Consider the following 20,226-nt stretch of genomic DNA (forward strand, 5'->3'; position numbering starts at 1 on the left):
TCTGTGCTCTCTGAGTGCTGTTCTAGTTTTTCTTCTGTTTTTTTTGTGTATACAGACTCACCTCATAAAACATGGTGTTAAGCACGTAGAAACAGTATTAGAAAAGACAGAATGGTGTGGTTCATGCCAACCACAGATATTAATAGCAAGCACTTCACTTGTGAGTCTCTGTATATATAAAGAAAACTCACAAGAAATATCTTTGTTGTTAATATTTCTGGATGGCATGATTCACAAAATGTAGAGATATTGTTTCTGTTAAGACTCAATGTAACATGGTTCATGTCTTCAATATTACAATTAGGTCGGCCTAATTAACTCACTGCATGTAATCACGGTATGTCGCCATCATTGCTGGTTTTCAAAAAGACTATTGACTTTTCACTTTGATTAACACTGAGAGCAACATCATGTTCACATTAAAAAGATGTGATAGGTGGCAAATGCATAGAAACAGTACCGGCAGGGGACCGCTGAAGCCCCATGACAACACATTGCCCAAAATGCAGCAAGGACTAACTAGGGGTGCTTTCGGAGACTGGCCTAGGCTTTCAGACTAGGCCTGAGTGTGTAGAACCACTGCTAGATTATTCACAAAAATGAACCAGACTTTTGGCTCAAGTGCACTGGATCCGGGACCAGGCCCCTAGTTTGAAAGCCACCTAAAAACATGGCAGTGTGCTGCTGAGGTAATTTAAAATTCTATTTAAAACTTTCTGAAAATGCAGATATCTAGTGAATTTTTGTGTTCAATATACAGATACAGAGATACAAATATCTATCCAACATGGTGAATTTGTCTGATCATGCAGAGTTCTTTTTAACAACTGCCTCTGCCAAAAGTTATCTACTTTAAATTCAAAGCAGTGCAGGCATAACTGTGGAAATCATAATAATAATCATCTACATAACAAAGCAAAACAAGCTGCAAACAAAGATTATTAAACAGTTAAGAATTAAATTATTGAAAATAAAATCTGGGCATAATTTGACCAGATGTGAGTCGAAGATCTTTGATGCATTCGAAAAAAGTAAACTCCTTTTATAAGCTCTAACAACATTAAAAACTAAATGTCATAGCAACAGCAGATCATATTTGCACCAGATGGCATGTTTTGTTTGTAGTTGGATGGAAATCATTCCCGTCTTCTTTCCCTTGATTTCCTTTATTTAATGAGCAGATGAAGATTTTTTTCGCCTGCTCCTCGCTCCCTGTTAGATACTTTCACACCTCTGAGTTGTCCAGCACAACCAAAATCTAATACCAAATGTTACAAATAACTCCACTGAAGCAAAAAGGTGTCACTGCCATAGCGAGTGCAATAAAAGGTTTTTTTTTTAATACATAATATATTTACTTAAACAGCTTATGGCTCCTTTGGCTGTGCTGTTAAGTGTAATTATACCTTTGACAGTGAAGATTATAAACTTAGCTAAGAACACCCTTAAGGATGTTCATGCATTTCTCCCAATAGAGTAAATAAGTGTATTGTTATGTAAGCATTTTCTACTAGGTTAAATGGGAGGAACAGGAATAACAGTGAAAGCATTACAATGTAGTCCCCTGTCAACAACTTAAGAAGTTAAGAAATTGTGTGGCAAATAAATAAAGAACACCTCACTGTGCTGTATGGGAATAATAAACCCTATATTAAATTATTCTTAAGTGATTCTTTAATAGGATTTGAAGATAATGAGTGTAACAGCAGATTAAGTTTATGCTCATAGACGACCTAATGCTCAAGGATTCAAGGATAAGAGTCAGAGCAGCAGTGCCCACCAGTCCCAACAGTGCATGGCTAAAAGGCCTCATTGAGTGTTAGACTATAGCCATTGTGTAACCCTTGATATATCCCTCTCTTTAAACACTATTGCTCACACTGGAAGACAATACATCCTTGTCCTTAACCTATGTGATAATAACGCTGTGGCTGCAGGCCACTCAGCCCCTGATATCTGTCTGTGAGCCACTCTCTGTGGGATTGAACATCCATCGCCATGGCATGGCTCACTCCATCATGTGTCAGGCATTGGTAACACAATACACTCTGGTGTCACAGGAGGGGTCCAGCTTGTCCGTGTGTGCGTGTGTTGTTCATATTGTAGATAACATCGTGTTCAGTAGGAAGCTGTGTGTGTTTGTGGGTGAGTGTGTGTGCGAGCATCCCATCACGAGAAACAGACTGTGCTTCAGCAGGTGCAAAACCTTACGGCAAATATGAGCGGCTTGATATTACAGGAGACATCTGGCATGTGGACATTTACACTCAGCTGTGTGCATACAATATGCCTGCACATACTGTGAGTGTGTGTGTGAACAAAATCAGTGTTACTGTTGTCTGAGTTTGATCACTATCTGCTCTGTTTGTCTAATATTTGATTTTAAGTTACATTACTTCTATGTCTTTAGTTCATAAAAAGGTATGGCAAAAGCGATGTTCTGCGAATGGACCACTATTATGTTTATCTTTTACATAATTTGTATTGTGTGTCATTTCAAATACAAATCTATAACCATTTGTTGCATTATGGATATCCACAACAAAGCAAACTAGTTTTGGTGACATATTTTACACAGATAGAGACAAATATGCTGTTTAAGGATGCACATTTTCAATTATTTCCTTACTTAAACAGAGTACAGATTTATTTATGTGAATCAAGCTTAACTTAATATAGTTTGCATTGCACATTTGGATAATTAGCTGCATACAAATACTTTCAAACATCCCTTCTATTCCTGTAGGTAAGATCCTTTAGACTGACTTTGAACATTAAAAGTGATCACAGACTGTGAAAAACAGAAGGCTTTCCACAGGATTTTTGAGTGTTTTAGCCGGAATTTGTGCCCAGTCATTCAGTGGAGCATTTATGAGGTCAGGTACTGATGTTGGACAAGAAGGCCTGGCTCAAAATCTCAGTTCCAATTCATCCCAAAGGTGCTCAATGGGGCTGAGGTCAGGGCTCTGTGCAGGCCAGTCAAGTTCTTCCACACCAAACTCATCAAACCTGTCTCTATAGTCCTTGCTTTGTGCACTGGGCCATAGTCATGTTGGAATAGAAAATAGTCTTCCTCAAACTGTTCGCACAAAGTTGGAAGCAAAGCATTGTCCAAAATGTTGTGATATGATGAAGCTTTAAGATTGCCCTTCAATGGAGATAAGGGGCCTAGCCCAAACCCTGAAAACAGCCCCGTACCATTCATTATCCTTCCTCCACCAGACTTCACAGTTGGCACAATGCAGTCAGGAAGGTCATGTTGTCTTTATCATCCACCAAACCCAGACTTGCCTATCTGACTGCTGAACAGAAAAGCATGATTTGTCACTCTTTCCACTACTCCAAACTCCAGTGTTGGTGTGCTTTACACTACTCCATCTGATGCTTGGCACTGGACTTGGTGATGTAAGACTTGCATGCAGCTGTGCTTACATTAATGACAGTGGAAGTTCAAGACTCTTCAGGTATGGAATCAGTAGTGTCGGTGACTTTTGCGCACCATGGACCTTAGTAGTCATTGACCCTACTCTGTGGTTGCCCGCTTTGTGGCTGAGTTGCTGTTGTTCCCAAACGCTTCCACTTTCTAACAATATCCCTTTCAGAACAGTCTTATTGCAAAGGCTGCATCCATCACAGTAACACGCTTGAAATCACTGAGCTCTTAAGAATGACCACTTTTGAAGTGTTTGCAAACGGAGACTGCATGGCTAAGGGCTTGATTTTATACACCTGTGGCAACTGGTCTGATTGGAAAACCTGAATCAACAGGTGTGGCCAAATACTTTTGTCCCTATTGTGTATTTCCATTAGTGCATGTTTACAGGATTATATTTGTGCATGAGTGAAAGATTAATAAAGTATATCATCATAATCATCATCATACTCACCAGGTTAGCCTCGCTGGGTGCATGGTACTTCTCCGTGCCCATGCGAACAAGGCCGTCGTTGTAGAGGAAAATGCGAAGAGGGTCGCAGGAAGTGACAAGGATGTAGATGCGCAGATCAAACTTGTAGCCCTCCATCAAGAAGGGCTTGTCCAGATATTCCTGAACGATAAAGTGCTCCTGGGCTGGCAGCTTCTCACAGTTACGGATAAGCGAGATCCTGCATAGACAGAAACTTTATTAATCCTCGGGGGGGAAATTGGGATGTCGTCATGGCATAATAAAATATGGCATAGTAAAGACAAAAAGATAATTAGAAAAATGATAGATGGGAGCATAGCAGAGACCATGAACATGACTGATGATATTGGCACTGTCTTTAAAGTGTTGAAGAAAAATTTGGACCAAACAATGTACAGATTTTATGGATTTTAAGGTAATATTTCATTTCAAAGTCATATAAAAAAGTTGGGGACATCAGTTTTAAGTCTTCAAACTCTGATATTAACTTTGCCACAGTAAAGAATAAAAAGATCCATATAAATATGTGTAATAAGAAGGAAAATACGTCTTAACTGAGCAACAAATGTTATTTCTATAAAAGACATTAAACCTTTTTCAGTAAAAGGTTCAAAGCCATGCCGGCCCAGATGTTATTTATGTGACCTTCCATTGCTGCAGGCTCTTCCCTGAAAACACATGAAAATGAGTTTATTTAGTATGCCTCAGGTCTGGTTTGACTAAGACAAGCTGTTTGGCTCAGAGGAGCATTCAGTGTTCCAGAAATTGCTGTTCCTCTTTCTTTACCATCTAAATAAACCTGTTAAAAAAAATAAATGTACAAAAAACAGACAGGTGAAACACAAATGCTGGTTTTCCTAAGCAATACTCTGCAAGCATCTGGAGAACACTGTGATTTTCTAAAGCCAAACTCCACTCATCAAATGCTGCATCAGGCTCTGTTTGCTGCGGGCAGGTTAATAGGAGCAGACGTTGTGCTCTGTTTCAACCTCCACTCTAATTCATTTGCTTTGGTCTCATGTCACTGGCACTCAGCCCTTATAGTATACAGGCCATTGCTAGCCGGACTCAAGAATGAGTTGTGCTGGTCTCTGTGCATCCATGTGGCTGTGCAGGCAAGGGCGAGGGGCAATCATCTCAAAAGTTTGTGAACCTGTATACGTCTGTGGGCGTATGTGTGTGTGCAGGAAGGGAAAAGGGTTGGTTTTGAACAATATCCCACTGTGTACAAACATCACAACTGACCTATATCACCATCACTCATAGTTAAGGCAGACTTGGCCTAAATTGCTTACATGCACAGCCTGGAAGGCTCCATTAGGCAGGCAAGCAGGCACCAAACACACACAAACACAGTTTGCCCAAGGGGTAAAGACCTGATTGTTCAAAACGTACAGTTTGAGCTGTTCAGATAATATGGCACTAAGCCACCTGAGAACAAGCATGGATCTGCTTTGCATGTCTTCATGCAGCACTACAATATACAGTGGAGACTATGTGGTTTAATGTGACCAAAGAATTCAACCACTTGGTTCACTCTTTGTTGATTAGCTTTAAAGCTCAGCCTATGCGGAGATCAGTTGCTGCTTTCCAGGTTATGATGAGACAAGGTCATAGTAAAGCAGCTCTCCCAAGTTTGCAGACAGTATGTAATGTTGTTATTTTTCAGGCTTATCAATCCCTCAACTGACAGCTGAAATGTGCTACATTGTAGACAGACACGTCATTGTCCTGCCTATCACAGCGCTCTCCCAACAAAAAGAGAATGAAGTTGATGGGAGCCTGACCGACAATGTGAGGGGCCCGCCTAACAGGCAGACAGCAAGCTGAATGATGAGGACAGGGTTAACAGTGTTAGTTAGTCAAGGAGGAGTAGCTGAGGAGAAGACGACATGATTGATGAGCCAGGGTGTCAGATAATCATGGCCCACTCTCCCCTGCCTATTTAATTTGGCACCAGAGGGGATCTCTCCTTTTTAAGCCCTGCACGCATTTTTATTTTGTTTCCCTTATAACAAGCTGTGCTTCAGACACAAACAATAACTTCATTTAGTCGGCCGACGGAAAAATAAATTACAGGGGGTAGATATAACTTAATTTCCTGCCGCGTCACACCATGCAAAAAAAAATAAGAGAAAAATCTAATCTTGTGAGGCACCCACCGTTGAGTGGACGAGCTAAACTCATCATCTTTCATATTCTTAATGTATTGCAATAATTCAGCCTTTGCTGCCATTTATTCTTTAATAAATAAGAGCTTAGTGCAGCATGGATTATAAGTAATGCTCACATTATACCAGAAAGGACAAATTCAAAGAGAATTAGAGGGAGAGGTGAAACCAACTGAGCTATTTGTACATCAATATCTCCACCTATTGGTGCTTATGATGAATACACCCTCAAGTATTTCTTCAGATCTGCACATGAGGGAGCATATTTTTAGAGACAGAAAGTCAAAAATAAATAAATAAATAAAAGTTTGACTAGCTGAACAGTATGGATAAATTATGAAGAAAGAAAGAAGCAAGACGGAAAACAAAGTATTTTACTATAGTATTTACTATTTTACTATTTACCATATGATTGTATTTTTGGTTTGGATTGGGTTTTTTTTTTTTGTTTGTTTTTTGTTTTGTTTTGTTTTTTTTGGCTTATGTAAAATAATATGGTATTTTACATAAGCAATGGCATTTTCACTTTTTTCTTTCTTATCTCTGACCCAGGACATGTTAAAAGCCAAGAGCTAAACATGATTTAGTATTGAGTTCAAAATAAGTTCATTAAACCTTTTAATTTCATTAAACCTTAAACTCAGGAAACAGGCTTACAATTGAGAAAGTTAAGAATGCTGTTGTTTTAACCTCTGAGGAGTGGCTAAATTGTTGCATTTATGCATTTTTAGGTCACTTTCTAGTTCAGTATGTAATCAAATTGAGGATTAGTCTAAAAGGAAAATTAGACTCTATTGCCACCCATTATAGGACTGTACTGAGTATTTTAAACTTTATTTGGCTTTATCTGACTCAACACAGTAAATGAGCAAGAATGTAGTGAAAGTCTCTGTAAAGTGAAACCCAAACTTTGTGTCTTAACACACAAGATCTGTCGTAATAAGGTTGTTGTAAACATGTAAAAAACACTGAGATCTATGTGTGACTGAATTTGGATTTAGACCATTAGAAAGAATTTCACCTCTTTCCTGGCTTGTTTTATTTCAGCAGGGAAAAAACAGGAGCCTATGACATCACCAGTCTTGATGTGGAATTAGCCCACTCCCCTAATGCTGCAATGATACAAAATCACCAAGCAGTTTGTCTCAATAGTTTAATAGTCTGTTGTTATGATATCACTTCCTTCATTAAAAGTTTTTGTTTGTTCATGACAGCGTAAAGATCATAAACAGCATCATAATGGAGAGCTTTGTACCAGAAAACAGTAAATTTAATCCCCAGTTTCTGTCTGTCCCAGAACCAAGCAGCTACGCTTTGATCAGAAGCATTTTTTAACTTTGAGAGGATTGTATTTCTTGTAATTGGGTGTGGATTCAGCACATTCCAACAGCACACCAACACTATTCTAGAGCAAATTTTACTGCCTTCTATTTTATGATTTTGATGTTTAATTTTATAAACTTAGAGAATTTTTTCATGACTGAAATTTGGCCTGGTGGTTCAACCACAGTAGCCTGTCATACAACAAACCTAAAACAAAGATTTTTATTTTGCGCATTACAGGGACTTTAAAAATGTATATTATGTTAATATCTTGTGTTTTTCTTATATCCACCAAGTGCTCACAGGTACACTTAACTTGACTTTTGTGAGTTCAAATAACTTGTTTATATAGATGTGTTGAGTTTCAGAGTATTAAATACTGATATTAACTTTATTATATTAAGTGTGCAGTACTAGTTTAAAAGGAACCAATTCAAGTGTTCAAAAATGAGATTCACATGCTAAATTGAGTGTAACCCTCTGTCACATACTTACAACCATAAACATTTGTGCCACCCAAGGTAGGTCAACTTAACTGACAGTAAGTGAGAATAACTGATAGTTGCACTAAACCACAGTAGTCCTCTTCCACTTTATTTATTGTGTTTTTTGGTTTTCCCCCACAGGTGGGACTTCTGTGAGTCAATAACTTCCCCCATGTTGTTAAAGTGTCTTAAGCCCAAAGGCATTCTGGGAAAACTAGCAGATTAAGGGATGATTGTCACATAATTTGAATACAATTACAAAACATACTTGAAGTGACTGAGTACTGTTAACTTAAAACTAAAAATGAGTTCTGTCAACATAGAGTTCTATACACGTAATTTGTTTAAAACAAGTAAACATAAGTAAATGGAGTTCTTCACCTTTTATGGCCAAGGAATACAAGTTACTTGTTTATGATAATTGTTTTTAATAGGTTACATAAACTGAGTAAGTTCAACTCAGTGTTTCTAAGTAAAACTGATGTTAGTTTTAACAGTGTTCTACCTTCCATTAACCCTTGTAAATTATAAGGTGAATGTTTTTCACATTCACTTGAGAACAACATAAACCAGTGTTTCTTAAAAAATAAGAAGAGACATTTTGAAGAAGTAGTACACTACTTTAACTATATACACTGTTGTGAGAATAGACATGCAGTTGCACTGATAATGTAGAAAGTGTGAAATTTGAATTGAAAGCTTTTCCTCAACAAAGAACTTAAAAAAGAAACAGGATGAGCAGAGAAACCCAAATGTACCTCTTCCTCTGAAGTACATGTAATTTCCCAAAAGTCCACCCTCTGTCCCAGGATCTGCTCCTACTTCAGATGTACCTGGATCTCTACCGAGAGATCAGGAGCTCTTTTGACAAGTTGGTCAAAGCAGGTGGACAGGTTCCTCTCACAGAAGAGGAGGACTGAACTCAATACAGCCCCTGTGAGGAACTTTGGGGTTGTGCTGATTTTGGCAGATCCCATGTTCAAAATAGGGCTTTATAAGTGTTTCTGATTTTATCCTGTACATATATGAAAACTGTTTTCTTTTAAAAATTAATCCTTCTTTATAAAAAATGTCCAACTTATGGTGTTTTGACAGCTGACTGTTCACTGTACTGACACCAGTACATTCAAGCAGTAATAGTGAAAAACTGATGAAGTCTTGGCCCTGTTGCTGACAGTCTTGTTTGCTTTTTTAAGTCAAATATGAGTATCAGTGATAATTTGACTGTTTCATTATAGGGGTGTCCTATAAACCATTCCTTTATGCCTGCAGTTAAAAAAACAGGATTTTATTGTGATTTCTACATACTTCATGATTCCTACTGTCAGTATTGAAGAAATACCATAGAAATGTGACATCACAACTTCAGCTAGCCGCTCACCCCGTTGGGCCTGAGAGTATGAAATATGCATCGTGGTACCACAACCTGCTCATCTTTTGAAAAGAGATAGTATTGAGAAACAGAGTCCCCCTGCAGCAGCCATCTTGGTCCATTTTCTAGTCTGACTGGTCTCTGCTGATGGTGCCTCATAAAGGAATCCAATAATCACATGCAGGTGCCTTCAGGGAAGAAACCCACTGTAACTGCCAGGGCCCATGTGTGTGTGTTCTGGCAGTGATAACTTCTAATTCATAGAGAGTGTGACCAACGCCATAGGACTTTTTCCACAGACACCCATGTAAGGGTCATGAACCTCAGATTGTCTTGTTTTGTTAGTTTTGTTTTTCATTTGCTCTACTGCTTATTATTTTGCTTTCTGTCCTCTACTTCAAAATTAGATTTGCACACATTAACTAAATCAAGTTACATGCTTACTGGATGGTTAATAGACAAGGTATTTTGGTCCTGTGGGGACGAAATAAAACATTATAAGGAAGATGTACTGAAGTCTCTGAAAGTGCAGTTTCTTGATCAAATGCACCTTTCAGTCTGTTACTGTGAGACTGAACAGCAGAAGGTTGTTGAAAAAATGGAAACAGCCATTTTTGCTTTATTTTCTGAGTTATTCTCTTCATTCCCTTCAAGTATATGGAATTGTATTAAAATTATTTGACAAACATCCCATCTCTAGTGTTTTCCCAGAACGCTTTTGGGCATTAGACACTTTTGCACCACAAGTAGAGTTAATGACTCAGTAAAAGAAGTCCCACCTGTGAGGAAAAACTACAATACATAATGGATGGTATGGATAAAAGCAGCCCATCCAGGTACTTTGCCCAAACAATGCCAGCCTCTCTCCTTTCTGGGGGAAAACATTCCATAAAAATGAAAGACAGTCAATGGGAAATACTGTTATAAGGGATTCAAAAGCTTAAAATAAGAAAACCCGCACATATAAACAGTTGTTGAGAGCCAAAATCCAATAGCCAGTGAGATAAACATATAATGTAGGCCATATATTAAAAAATACTTGCATCATAACAATATATAATAAACAAAATTATAGACGTACATGAGTGTGTGGTCAGGCTCCCTCGGACAAACTGAACAACCACTCTTGTGACTGGAGATGTCATAAACCAACATTACGTATCTTGTGTGTGTTGGATCTTAATACTTAAATGATGTTAATAAGTTAGTGGGTGAAAAAGCTGTTAACAGGCAGGAAGACTACAGTTCCTGTTGCCACAGAGCGATTGCTAGTTTAAAGTCATCAAGAACACACCTCCAGTCCAACATTTGCCTGCTTTAGTCCTCTATAGTTTCAGCCAGAAGACACAGAACTATTCTTTGACTCTCTTTTATCATTTGAGGATAAAAAAAACATGCCTTAAATTATGTTTTTTTAATTGTTTAAGAAAAAAAACACAAGAAAATGGCTTTTAATCGCATTGTTACCAATGTTTTCTAACCTACCACTATTCAATCTGAGGGTCTGTTTTCCCAAAATGGGAGAGCGGTCACACTGGAAAGCAGAAGTGATATTTCACTGCTCTTATCCATACTGAACATGATGGAGAAGGACTTCCTAGTACAGTGTGCATCTTTCAGTCAATGTCACAAGTAGTCATTTATGGTAGCGTACCTTGAGAGGCACAAATGTTCAAGATTAAAGCGTGAGATAGAAATAAGGAACAACTGCAGTGGATGATGGATTTTAACTTTAAAAAGTTACGTTAATCCAACATAAATGTTCAAGTAAAACCGAGTTGATATAATTTAAAAGTAAATATAATTGACTCAAAGGAACTGTGTTAACAACTTCTTAATTTGTTGGGATTTGGGAAAACTTAATTCAACTGTGCGTTACCACTTTAAGTGTTTTTTAAAGTTCATCCAACTATTCTCTTTCTTTCAGTGTAGTTTAATTTTATGTGGCTCTGCTGGACTCTGACCTACCCGTGACCCATGGCTCCATTGGCAGGTTTGACGATAAAGGTCTTCTGCTTGCGTTTCCTGCGTAGCTCCTTGACATAGTTCTGAAACTGAGTGTACTCAGCAGGGAAGATCCAGGTTTTGGGTATGAAGCTGTACTCTAGAGGCTGGCACTTGATCATTCTGGAGACACAAAGAAAGGCAGTTTGGTGATTGTTTTTCTTCCTCTTAAACATTTTATTTTTCTAAAAATCATCAGGAGTCGTTACCAGTAAATTTGCTCTTAAAGTTACAGTTTGCATTTCAAAGATTGTTTTTTGGGTCTTCTACTTACTTTCTTTGTAACAGTGCTAACACTGAGTTTTGTAATGCTCTTGTTTCTGCATATCTAAGACTGAATCAAAGAACTTTCACTGTACGTGTTTCAGAAGACAACAAACTTACTTGGACATGTTTCTTGCAAGGCAGTCTTTGCGGCAGATTTCGCCCATGCCAGGGAAATGGTTAATTCTCTGCAGAGGGACAGGCAGACATAATAATGTTGTTAAGACCATTACGCCACTCAATTCCACCCCCGCCCCTTCATAAAAATGAGCACATTAAAGGCAGCAACCTGAAGTGAGCTTACAATGTTCTGACATTTATGCCCAATTACGGACTCAAAACAAAAAGGTGACGCTGAGACCTTTCTCCACCCTTATTTAGTTAACCATGTTTTTTTATACTATTTAAAGGTTGGGGAGGGAAGAGGCGAGGGGAAAAAAACGATCAATCTCAACTCTGAGGGGCCGAGGTAATTGGTTCTGCATCGCAAGCTCCTGCAGTGACAGTTGAATGAATTGCTTTGAATGCGCCGAAAGGGGGGTGGGGGGCAAAGAAAAAACTCTGGGTTTTCTGTATTCTTTGACCAAATGAGCCTGAACAGGGGCGTTAATTAGGCTCGTATGAACTAAAACTTGACAGCAAACTCTCACAGAACATCACTGAACGGAAAAAAGGGAACAATTTAAAAGAGGGAGAGAGAGGGGAAGGCGAATGCAGAGTGTAAAAGGATCCCGTGATTATTATCCAAACAAGACAGACGTAATTAGGGATTCGGAAGAGATCGCACAATTATGCCAATGCTGCCAGACGACGCGGCTTGTGAGGGGAAATCAAAACCAATTGTTGAGGGACTCCTACTTTTCTACTGAGAAATCGTCTCATGAAGCACTACGGCAGTACGAGAGAGTGTGAGTGAAAAACAACCGCCAACAAATCACCAGCTTTATGTGCAACATTAGCAACATCGCTACACATTAAGCTGTTACAGTCTTTGTCATTTTCAATCTACTTAGCTGAACTCTTGCTGCCCTTGTGCTAACAAGCCCTAGTCTTTGTAGCCTGTGATTTAATCAATCATTAGTGCCCAGTCTAATCAAATAAGCACTCGTGAAGATGGATGGCTACTGCTCAGCGCTGAGGGGGGAGCAGCAGTGGCAAGTTCACTCTGCAGGACAGGGAGGTCAAACAGAGGTAAGATTACCCTCAGACTAATGCACACAACTCAGAGCAGCGATTGTTGTTCATGCCCATCTTGTAAACATAACCAGTGGCATCTGAAACCCAACCAAGACCCCACTGTCACTCAAACTTGTCAGTCTTCCTGTCAGTCTTCTCGTCCGTGTGACAGCTCTCTCCTCCTTGCTCTCTTACACCCCACATTCAGAGGGATTAGAAATCACTCTATCCTCTCTTCTTGCTATTTGATTTAATTTATCCAGATATACACAATATATAATCTTATATTTTTCTTCTAAAGCCTCTTTTTGAAGTCTGGAACGAGGCATTTTACTCAATGGCATGCACTGTAATTTCTCAGAGCCAGAAGTGACAGATTTGACAAGTGAGTAAAACTGTATAGCTGAGTCGTATCCTGACTGATAGATTATTATGGCGGTGACATGTCAATCACATCAATGCATCAAAAATGAACCATGCTTAAGCGTCATTTTGCTCTAAATTAGGCCATGGTGTACAAAATTAACATGATGCTGTAAAGAGGTTGGCATCAACTGAGACCATAAGCTTTTCAGGACATGTTTCCATAACATATTAATAAGAAAGTGAAAACTACTCATATTCTCTCATTGCCTTCAGCACATTTTATTCTTAACTCCTTTTTGTAACCAGCGTGGTCTCCCCCTGCTGGACATTAGGAAAAGTGTCATTCCAAGCCCGAAAATTGAGTTGGCATTTTCTTTCATGTTTAAAATCATGCCGATCCTTCCTCCATGTGCTGCGTTTCATATTTAAACTTTTAACCGGAGACTCGTAGAAAAACATTTTTGTACACTTGAAGGTGTGCAACAACCACAAATCTCTGTATGGGTTGGTGCTAGAGGGAAAGTTACCTCATGATTCAGTTAGGTCACACCCCATACTGGTGCTAAAAGCAGGCAGGCCACTCCCTGCTCTTTTCAGTTCTATACACTATCTTAACTAATAAAAGCCCCAAAGTAAACCATTAAAAACAGCCTCAGCTTGAGTCTTTATAGGTAAACTGATAGCATTTATAATACTTTTTTATTGTTTTGATTGGTACAACCAAAAACTAACATTGTGTTAAGACTATATGCGGGATCCACAAAAGTCTCAGTGTACTTTCAAACTGAACCGTATGTTTGGTTTAAACATACTCAAGTCTTGGTGTGGTTTGTTTGCACTGGTGGGAAATCTGTTGATTAAACTCTGATGTGAAACACACATCTGTGCCACTGTTCATTTTCACAGCTATCTCACATTAAGTTGGTCTTAGTCTTTAGATTGAAGTACCTTGTAGATTAAGTCATATTTTTGTCATTTCTTTTTTTCCACTGTCCATCCATAAACTGTTTTTTCTCTCCCTTCATCAGTAAAAAAAAAAAACAAGACATAATTGTGAACCTAGAAAGTACCATTTAGGACACCAGTGTGGTAAACAATACAAAAACAAAAAAGAGGGAAATTGGATTAATCAAAAATGTAAAAAAAATAACAGAAAAATTTGAATTAAAAAAATAAATACATGAAAAACTAAGGCACATTATGTTTAGTTTGTGTGTTCTGAACATGTCTGGGTACATATCTTTTGGGCAGAGGTGTCACTTTACATTGTGGTTAACACAGTTCATGTAGAGAATAAGGGTGAAGCTAGTCTGAGAGGAAATGTAGGGAACGAGACTAAATAAATAAATAAATAATCCTTTGCTCTGATCTACTGAGTATAAATACATATTAATAAAGGGGGGGCAAAAAGACACATAAGCAGTATGGTGATAATATAAATGAATGGTGATTATTGAGATCAAAATGGTATAGTTACAAACACCACAAAGCTGATACAGCTATGAGGAGTGGGCCCAGGCCAGGCCACCAGCCAGCAAGACAGCAGGCTCCCCCACCACCCTGGCCCAAGCTGTTCAGCCAGCGTTTTGCACCATGGTAGGAGAGGGCAGGCCAGCAACCCCCTGTTTAGTATTTTTACACCTTTTGGGAATACTTTATTTGAAAGTTAGTTTCTGTGTTTCAAATTTCAAGAGAGTTTGTCTTTGAATGAGCTGATCACAGCCCAAAGTGGGAAGCTAGTGTATGTGTATTTTAGTCATTTATATAGATTTAGTATAGCTTTGGTTGATTAAAAACTAAAAAACACTTGAGTCCAGTTTCAGTCCATAAAAAGTCCTTACATTTCAGCCAAAACTTTGCCTGAATCAGGTGCAAATAACTCCTGAGTATTCAATGCACACTGCAAAACCTGGTATTCCTGCTTTCTACAGCTGCAGTAGAGCAGCAGATTCATCCTACCTAACAGCCTGTGCTCTCTTATATCATGGATTTTGAATGTCCAACAAAAACTAAAAAAGTAAAGATTTATTTTTAGTTAGTCTTTGTCTTGTCTTTTTCATGGTAAGAAAAAAGGTAGTCAACAAACATTTTTAGTCATAGTTTTAGTTGATGAAATTATACACTGATTCTTATTGAGACTGCTAGAATAGAGGGTCAGGGGTGCTGTGTATTTGTAATGTGAACATTAACTGACCTCAATCCCACCAAAACTGAAGGAGCACTGCTGCTTTTGGATTAAACCGGCTACCAGCTAGTGGGTAAGTGGGGTTTTTCTTCTTCTTCTCTTACAGCTCGTGTCTATTTCAGAAATACTACAAAGTTATTAAACAACCAACATTTCCCACACATCACTCTAGACTCTAGGCATCACTCCCAGGTAGGCCATGTATTATACTGTTTGAGACATAACGGGATCCATGGTCATTTTAATAAGCACTATCTCTGCTCATTCTGCCCCTCACTGCTACAGATACGCGAATACACTGCTGTGGAGCATATTTATTTATTTATTTATCTATCTATTTATTTATTTATTTATTTAGTATGGATTAACTGGTTGTTTTACATCAGTCTTCTTAAACACAATCTTGTGCTGTTTTTTGATAAGTGCAGCTTTTTAAAACAATGTAATTAGGTAATGCTATCATGATGATTTAGATTGTTTCAAAACATGATGTAAAATTTTTACTTGATTTATTTTTTAGTCACAACTTCCTGTTTTACATTTACATAAATCTCAAGCTGAAGTATTAAACTTGTTTATTATATACATGGGTATGTATTTATAAACCAAAAGATAATCAATCAACCAATCAGAAAGCACTTTCACAGCACATCACACTTTGGTCCGCTTGTAATTGTCCCCATGTGAATACAGACTAATACTAATGTAGTTATGCAACAATTTAACTAATTCAGACCAGTGAAAACAAACTACAGGTGTAAAAGCACCCTAAATCTATTCTTTCTTCTGAATATTTTGAACAAAATTTGCAAGATGGTATTTTAAAACGCAGTTTCTTTTTTTATTACAGCCTTTATTTTTCTGAGTAATTACATGGAAATGACTTGAACTGTAAGTGCTGCTCATAAACTCCTTTTGACTGCACACATTTAATCACATACACACCATAATTTTACAGCAGATAAAAGGTGTTGCATCTCTGTGGTTTCCTGTTCTCTCTTAATGTGAAAAAGAGCTTCCACTGAAGGCTTGTATTCTTATAAGCCTTTAGAAAACCGTGTCATGTTTATCATCTGAAAGCAAAAGAGTACTTGAAAGAATGGATATCTATTTCTTGAAGAAAAATAAAATCATTTAAATAAAAATTCTCAAAGCACAGAAGAGTTAAAGAAGCTGTCATGTTCATTTCATCCTTTAAATCCCTTTGTTCTGGTTCTCTGCACTGCTTCATTTCTCTTTCACCTTTTTTCTTGGTGAATTCTCAGGAAAATCCTTCCTCACCTTACTAAAAACCATGTATTTTAATAGAGGCAGATGGTTTTGATTTAAAATTTAGTGTAGCTTCCTGTTACACTGGGCACAAAGCTGTGCTTTCTGAAGCCATTTTTTAGACTTTCATAGATTCACTGTGAGCAGATGGGTATCTTGGCCTTAAGCTCTTGGCCACTGAGCATCTGTAATGGAGCATACTGTAAAGGTTAACATCCAGATTTTCCTGTTCAGTGCAGCAATTGATTATTCTTAAGCTCTCCTCTCCTTTCTAACCTCAAGGCTACCATACAAAGTGTGCTGACTTGACATGATAGCCCCACAGTTTACCTGATAATTCCTGAGCTCAGCGATTTTCTCGTGTTGCACAGCCGAGTCATTCCAGATGAGGTTGGCAGTCTCGTCCTCATCTCGCGTCTTGATGAAGTCCATCTCGTTAATGACTATCCGAACTAGGGAGAAAAACTCACATTAAAGGTATTCTGTAAAGAGAACATTTCCCATGTTTATGATGTCAATATGAGGGCACGATGTGACTTGAACCCATAAACATGTTATTTTACATGTCATGTTTTTTACTCTGACAATTTTTGCTAGGATTAAATCCTGTTTTTGCATGCATCAGGGGAGAAATTAGACTATGAGATTATAGATTGAAAAGCTCACAGCAATATTTGATAGTTTACAGAGAGCAGCCAATCGTACTGCCTCTCTTCAAAAAGATGAATTAATTATCTGTAACGCATTCAAATCCCACTGGAAACCTCACAGTATGAAACATAGGTGGCAAGCCCATTTGGACATTAATCCTACAACTATTCATTATTCAGTAAGTAATGAAAAATTCATATGCCTTAACGAAATGAGGTATTAATTAATTTCTTGAAAGCTTTCAAGAGCCTGAAGAAGGTTTGCCTAATGTTGCATGATGGCACTTGAATAGGACAAAGGTGTTTCCAATGTTCCTTCACCCATCTGTTACTGTCTGCAGAGGCTAACAGTGTTTTGCTAACTGGAACAGTGGAGAGGGTTAACATTACAGCAGTACTGTGCATACAGTTACCAGCAGGGTCTTTGTGTAGAACACTATAATCAATCCTTTCCCACACATCACACAGAACAAGACAACCTCAGGGCTAGACTTTACATTCACTTCTCAGTGGGAGCAAAGCAAACTTCCAACACTGCATCCCTTAAACTTTAACCTTTACCTGTAATACTATTAATTCTGAAATAAAAAAGAGACAGCAGCAAAAAGGTAACAGCAGAAATGAGCCATCCATCTGGCTCTTCCTGTTAATTTTCCTCGAAAATAGCCCTGCACTACCCCCAGAATGGCCACTGTGAGGGTCTCGTCACAGCAAGCAAACTGACTCTCAGCTAGACTCCCATCCACCTCCAGGATCCGGACCTCCCCCAACTTCTCACTGCTGCTGACGCCTTAGTTTCAGAGGTTGTAGTTCACCCCTGAGAGCTGTGCTGCCACACAATATACTGAACATGCAAAGAGTGCTTACTATGCTCTTTTGGCCCTTCTCCGAAAAAAAACCTCACTGCCAAGTTAAATTACCCCAGTAAGGATTTATGTATGTATGTGAGGCCCAGCTGTATGCGTGTGAATTGCAACGCTATTAGGTTTAATTTAAGACATTAAAAAACGACACAGCAAATTAGATTTTATTGTTGAAAGAGCATTGTAATTGGATTTGTGGTGTTTTGTGGGGCTGACTGAGCCTTACTTAAAGCCAATTCTAAAACTCATAAACTATTCATAGAGTTACAGTACATTAATCGCACCTGCAGGACCCCCTAAAATGTTAGTCTTGCCCACTGATTAAATTTGAATGAAGAAAATAAATGCACAAATTCATAAGATGGAAATCTGGACTTCCTGATGCTGTAAACTATGCAGCTAGAGTGGTTTTAAAATTTGTTACTGTGTAAGACCAATCAGAACTGAATGCATTTATTAATGTAAATGCAGCAGATACAACATGTCTATAGATGTTTTCACACTGTTACGTATACAGTGCCTATATAAAGTATTGGATGTTTAAACCTTTCATTGATTTTAAACTCAATCATGGTCAATTTAAGTTCGCTTTCTTGACTGAAACATAGCAAATAAACTCTTTAATGTCAAAGTGAAAACAGATTTCTCCTAGGGAATGTAAATCTAAAAAGATTTGCCATATAAAGAAGTGATTTAATAATATGTACCCCCTTTAAAGTGACTGACTTACTTCATCAGAGGTCCAGCCAATTGGTGCTAGAAGTCTCAATACTAGTGAAATGGGGATCACCTGAGTGCAGTGAATGTGCCTCAAGTGATTGTTGTATAGAGACACCTGTGTCTGGGATGTCCAGTCACTGGTTAATCAATATTCCCAGCTACCATTGCACTATGAAGACAAAAGAACACTCCAAACAACTCAGAGAAAAGGTTATTGAAAAGTTTAAGTCTGAGGACGGATAATTATGATAGACATTTCCAAGGCACGGAATATCCCTCAGAGTTCAGTGAAATCCATCATCAAGAAACAGAAGGAATATGGCGCATGTGTAAAGCTGCCAGCAGGCCATCCTCACAAACTAGATGACCACGCAAGAAGGAGACTAGTAGGCCAACAAGACACCTTAGACTACTCTGAAGGAGTTACAAGCTTCAGCAGCTCAGACGGGAGACTCTGCATACAGCAACTATTGCCTGGGTTCTTCACCAGTCAGAGCTTTATGAGAGAGTCACAAGGAGAAGAAGAAAAGTCACTGAATCTCGACTAGAGTTTGACGAAAGGCATGTGAGGGATTTCATGGTCAAGTGGAAGAAAGTTCTTTGGCCTGATGAGAACAAAATGATGCTTTTTTGGCATCAGACAAGACGCTATGTTTGGCAGACACCAAACACTGCACATCGCCACAAACACACCACCCACATTGTGAAGCATGGTGGTGGCAGCATCATGCTGGAAGACTTGTAAAGGTAAAGGGTAAAAGAATGCGGCAAAATATAGGAAAATCCTGGAGGAAGATCTTACTCAGTCTGCAAGAGAACTACAGCTTGGGTGCAGGTTTATTTTCCAGCAAGACAATGACCCCAAGCATACAGCAAAAGCTACACAGAAATGGTTTAAAGACAATGAGGTGAATGTTCTGGAGAGGCCGAAACCAGACCTTAATCCAATAGAGAATTTGTGACTGGACTTGGAAAGGGCTGTTCAAACATGATCCCTGTGCAACCTGACAGTGTAAGCAGTTTTGCAAAGAAAAATGGAGCTAAACTGCAGTGTGCAGATATACAAGCTGAATGAAACTTATCCACACAGACTCAGTGCTGTGATTGCAACCAAAGGTACATCAACTAAATACTGACTTGAAAGGGGTAAATATCTATACAGTCACTTTTTTTAAAACGTTTTTTTATTTAATTGACAGTACTTTGTAGAAAGCTGTTTTCACTTTTACTTTAATGAGGTTTTATGTAGATTTTTTTTGTCAAAATGCCAATTTATATTGACCATAATTGATTTATTAAATCAATTAAAGGGTAAAACATCCAAGGGGATGAATACTCTTTATAAGCACTGTATGCACCTTGCAGCAGGACACTTTTACTATCAGAATGGGGGTTGGCTCAGGAGGCAAGAAATTATTTTAAAAGGACATGCTGAGACCACAGATAAAGCAAAAGTCCAAGGCTTTGGTTGAA

At 38.3% G+C, this 20,226-nt stretch overlaps 1 protein-coding gene across 1 annotated transcript in view; it reads right to left on the reverse strand.

Moving 5' to 3' along the window:
* Positions 1-20,226, reverse strand: part of ttll7 (tubulin tyrosine ligase-like family, member 7) — a 130,167-nt gene that overhangs the window by 91,853 nt on the left and 18,088 nt on the right. The window contains exons 4-7 of the mRNA XM_041790584.1: positions 16,851-16,972; positions 11,645-11,712; positions 11,225-11,383; positions 3,888-4,104 (exon numbers count right to left, since the gene is read on the reverse strand). Of these exons, the coding sequence (XP_041646518.1) occupies positions 3,888-4,104; positions 11,225-11,383; positions 11,645-11,712; positions 16,851-16,972 (566 nt within the window). The remainder of the gene's footprint in view (positions 1-3,887; positions 4,105-11,224; positions 11,384-11,644; positions 11,713-16,850; positions 16,973-20,226) is intronic.

Source organism: Cheilinus undulatus, linkage group 7, assembly GCF_018320785.1.
Source record: "Cheilinus undulatus linkage group 7, ASM1832078v1, whole genome shotgun sequence".
NCBI classification, from domain to species: domain Eukaryota; kingdom Metazoa; phylum Chordata; class Actinopteri; order Labriformes; family Labridae; genus Cheilinus; species Cheilinus undulatus.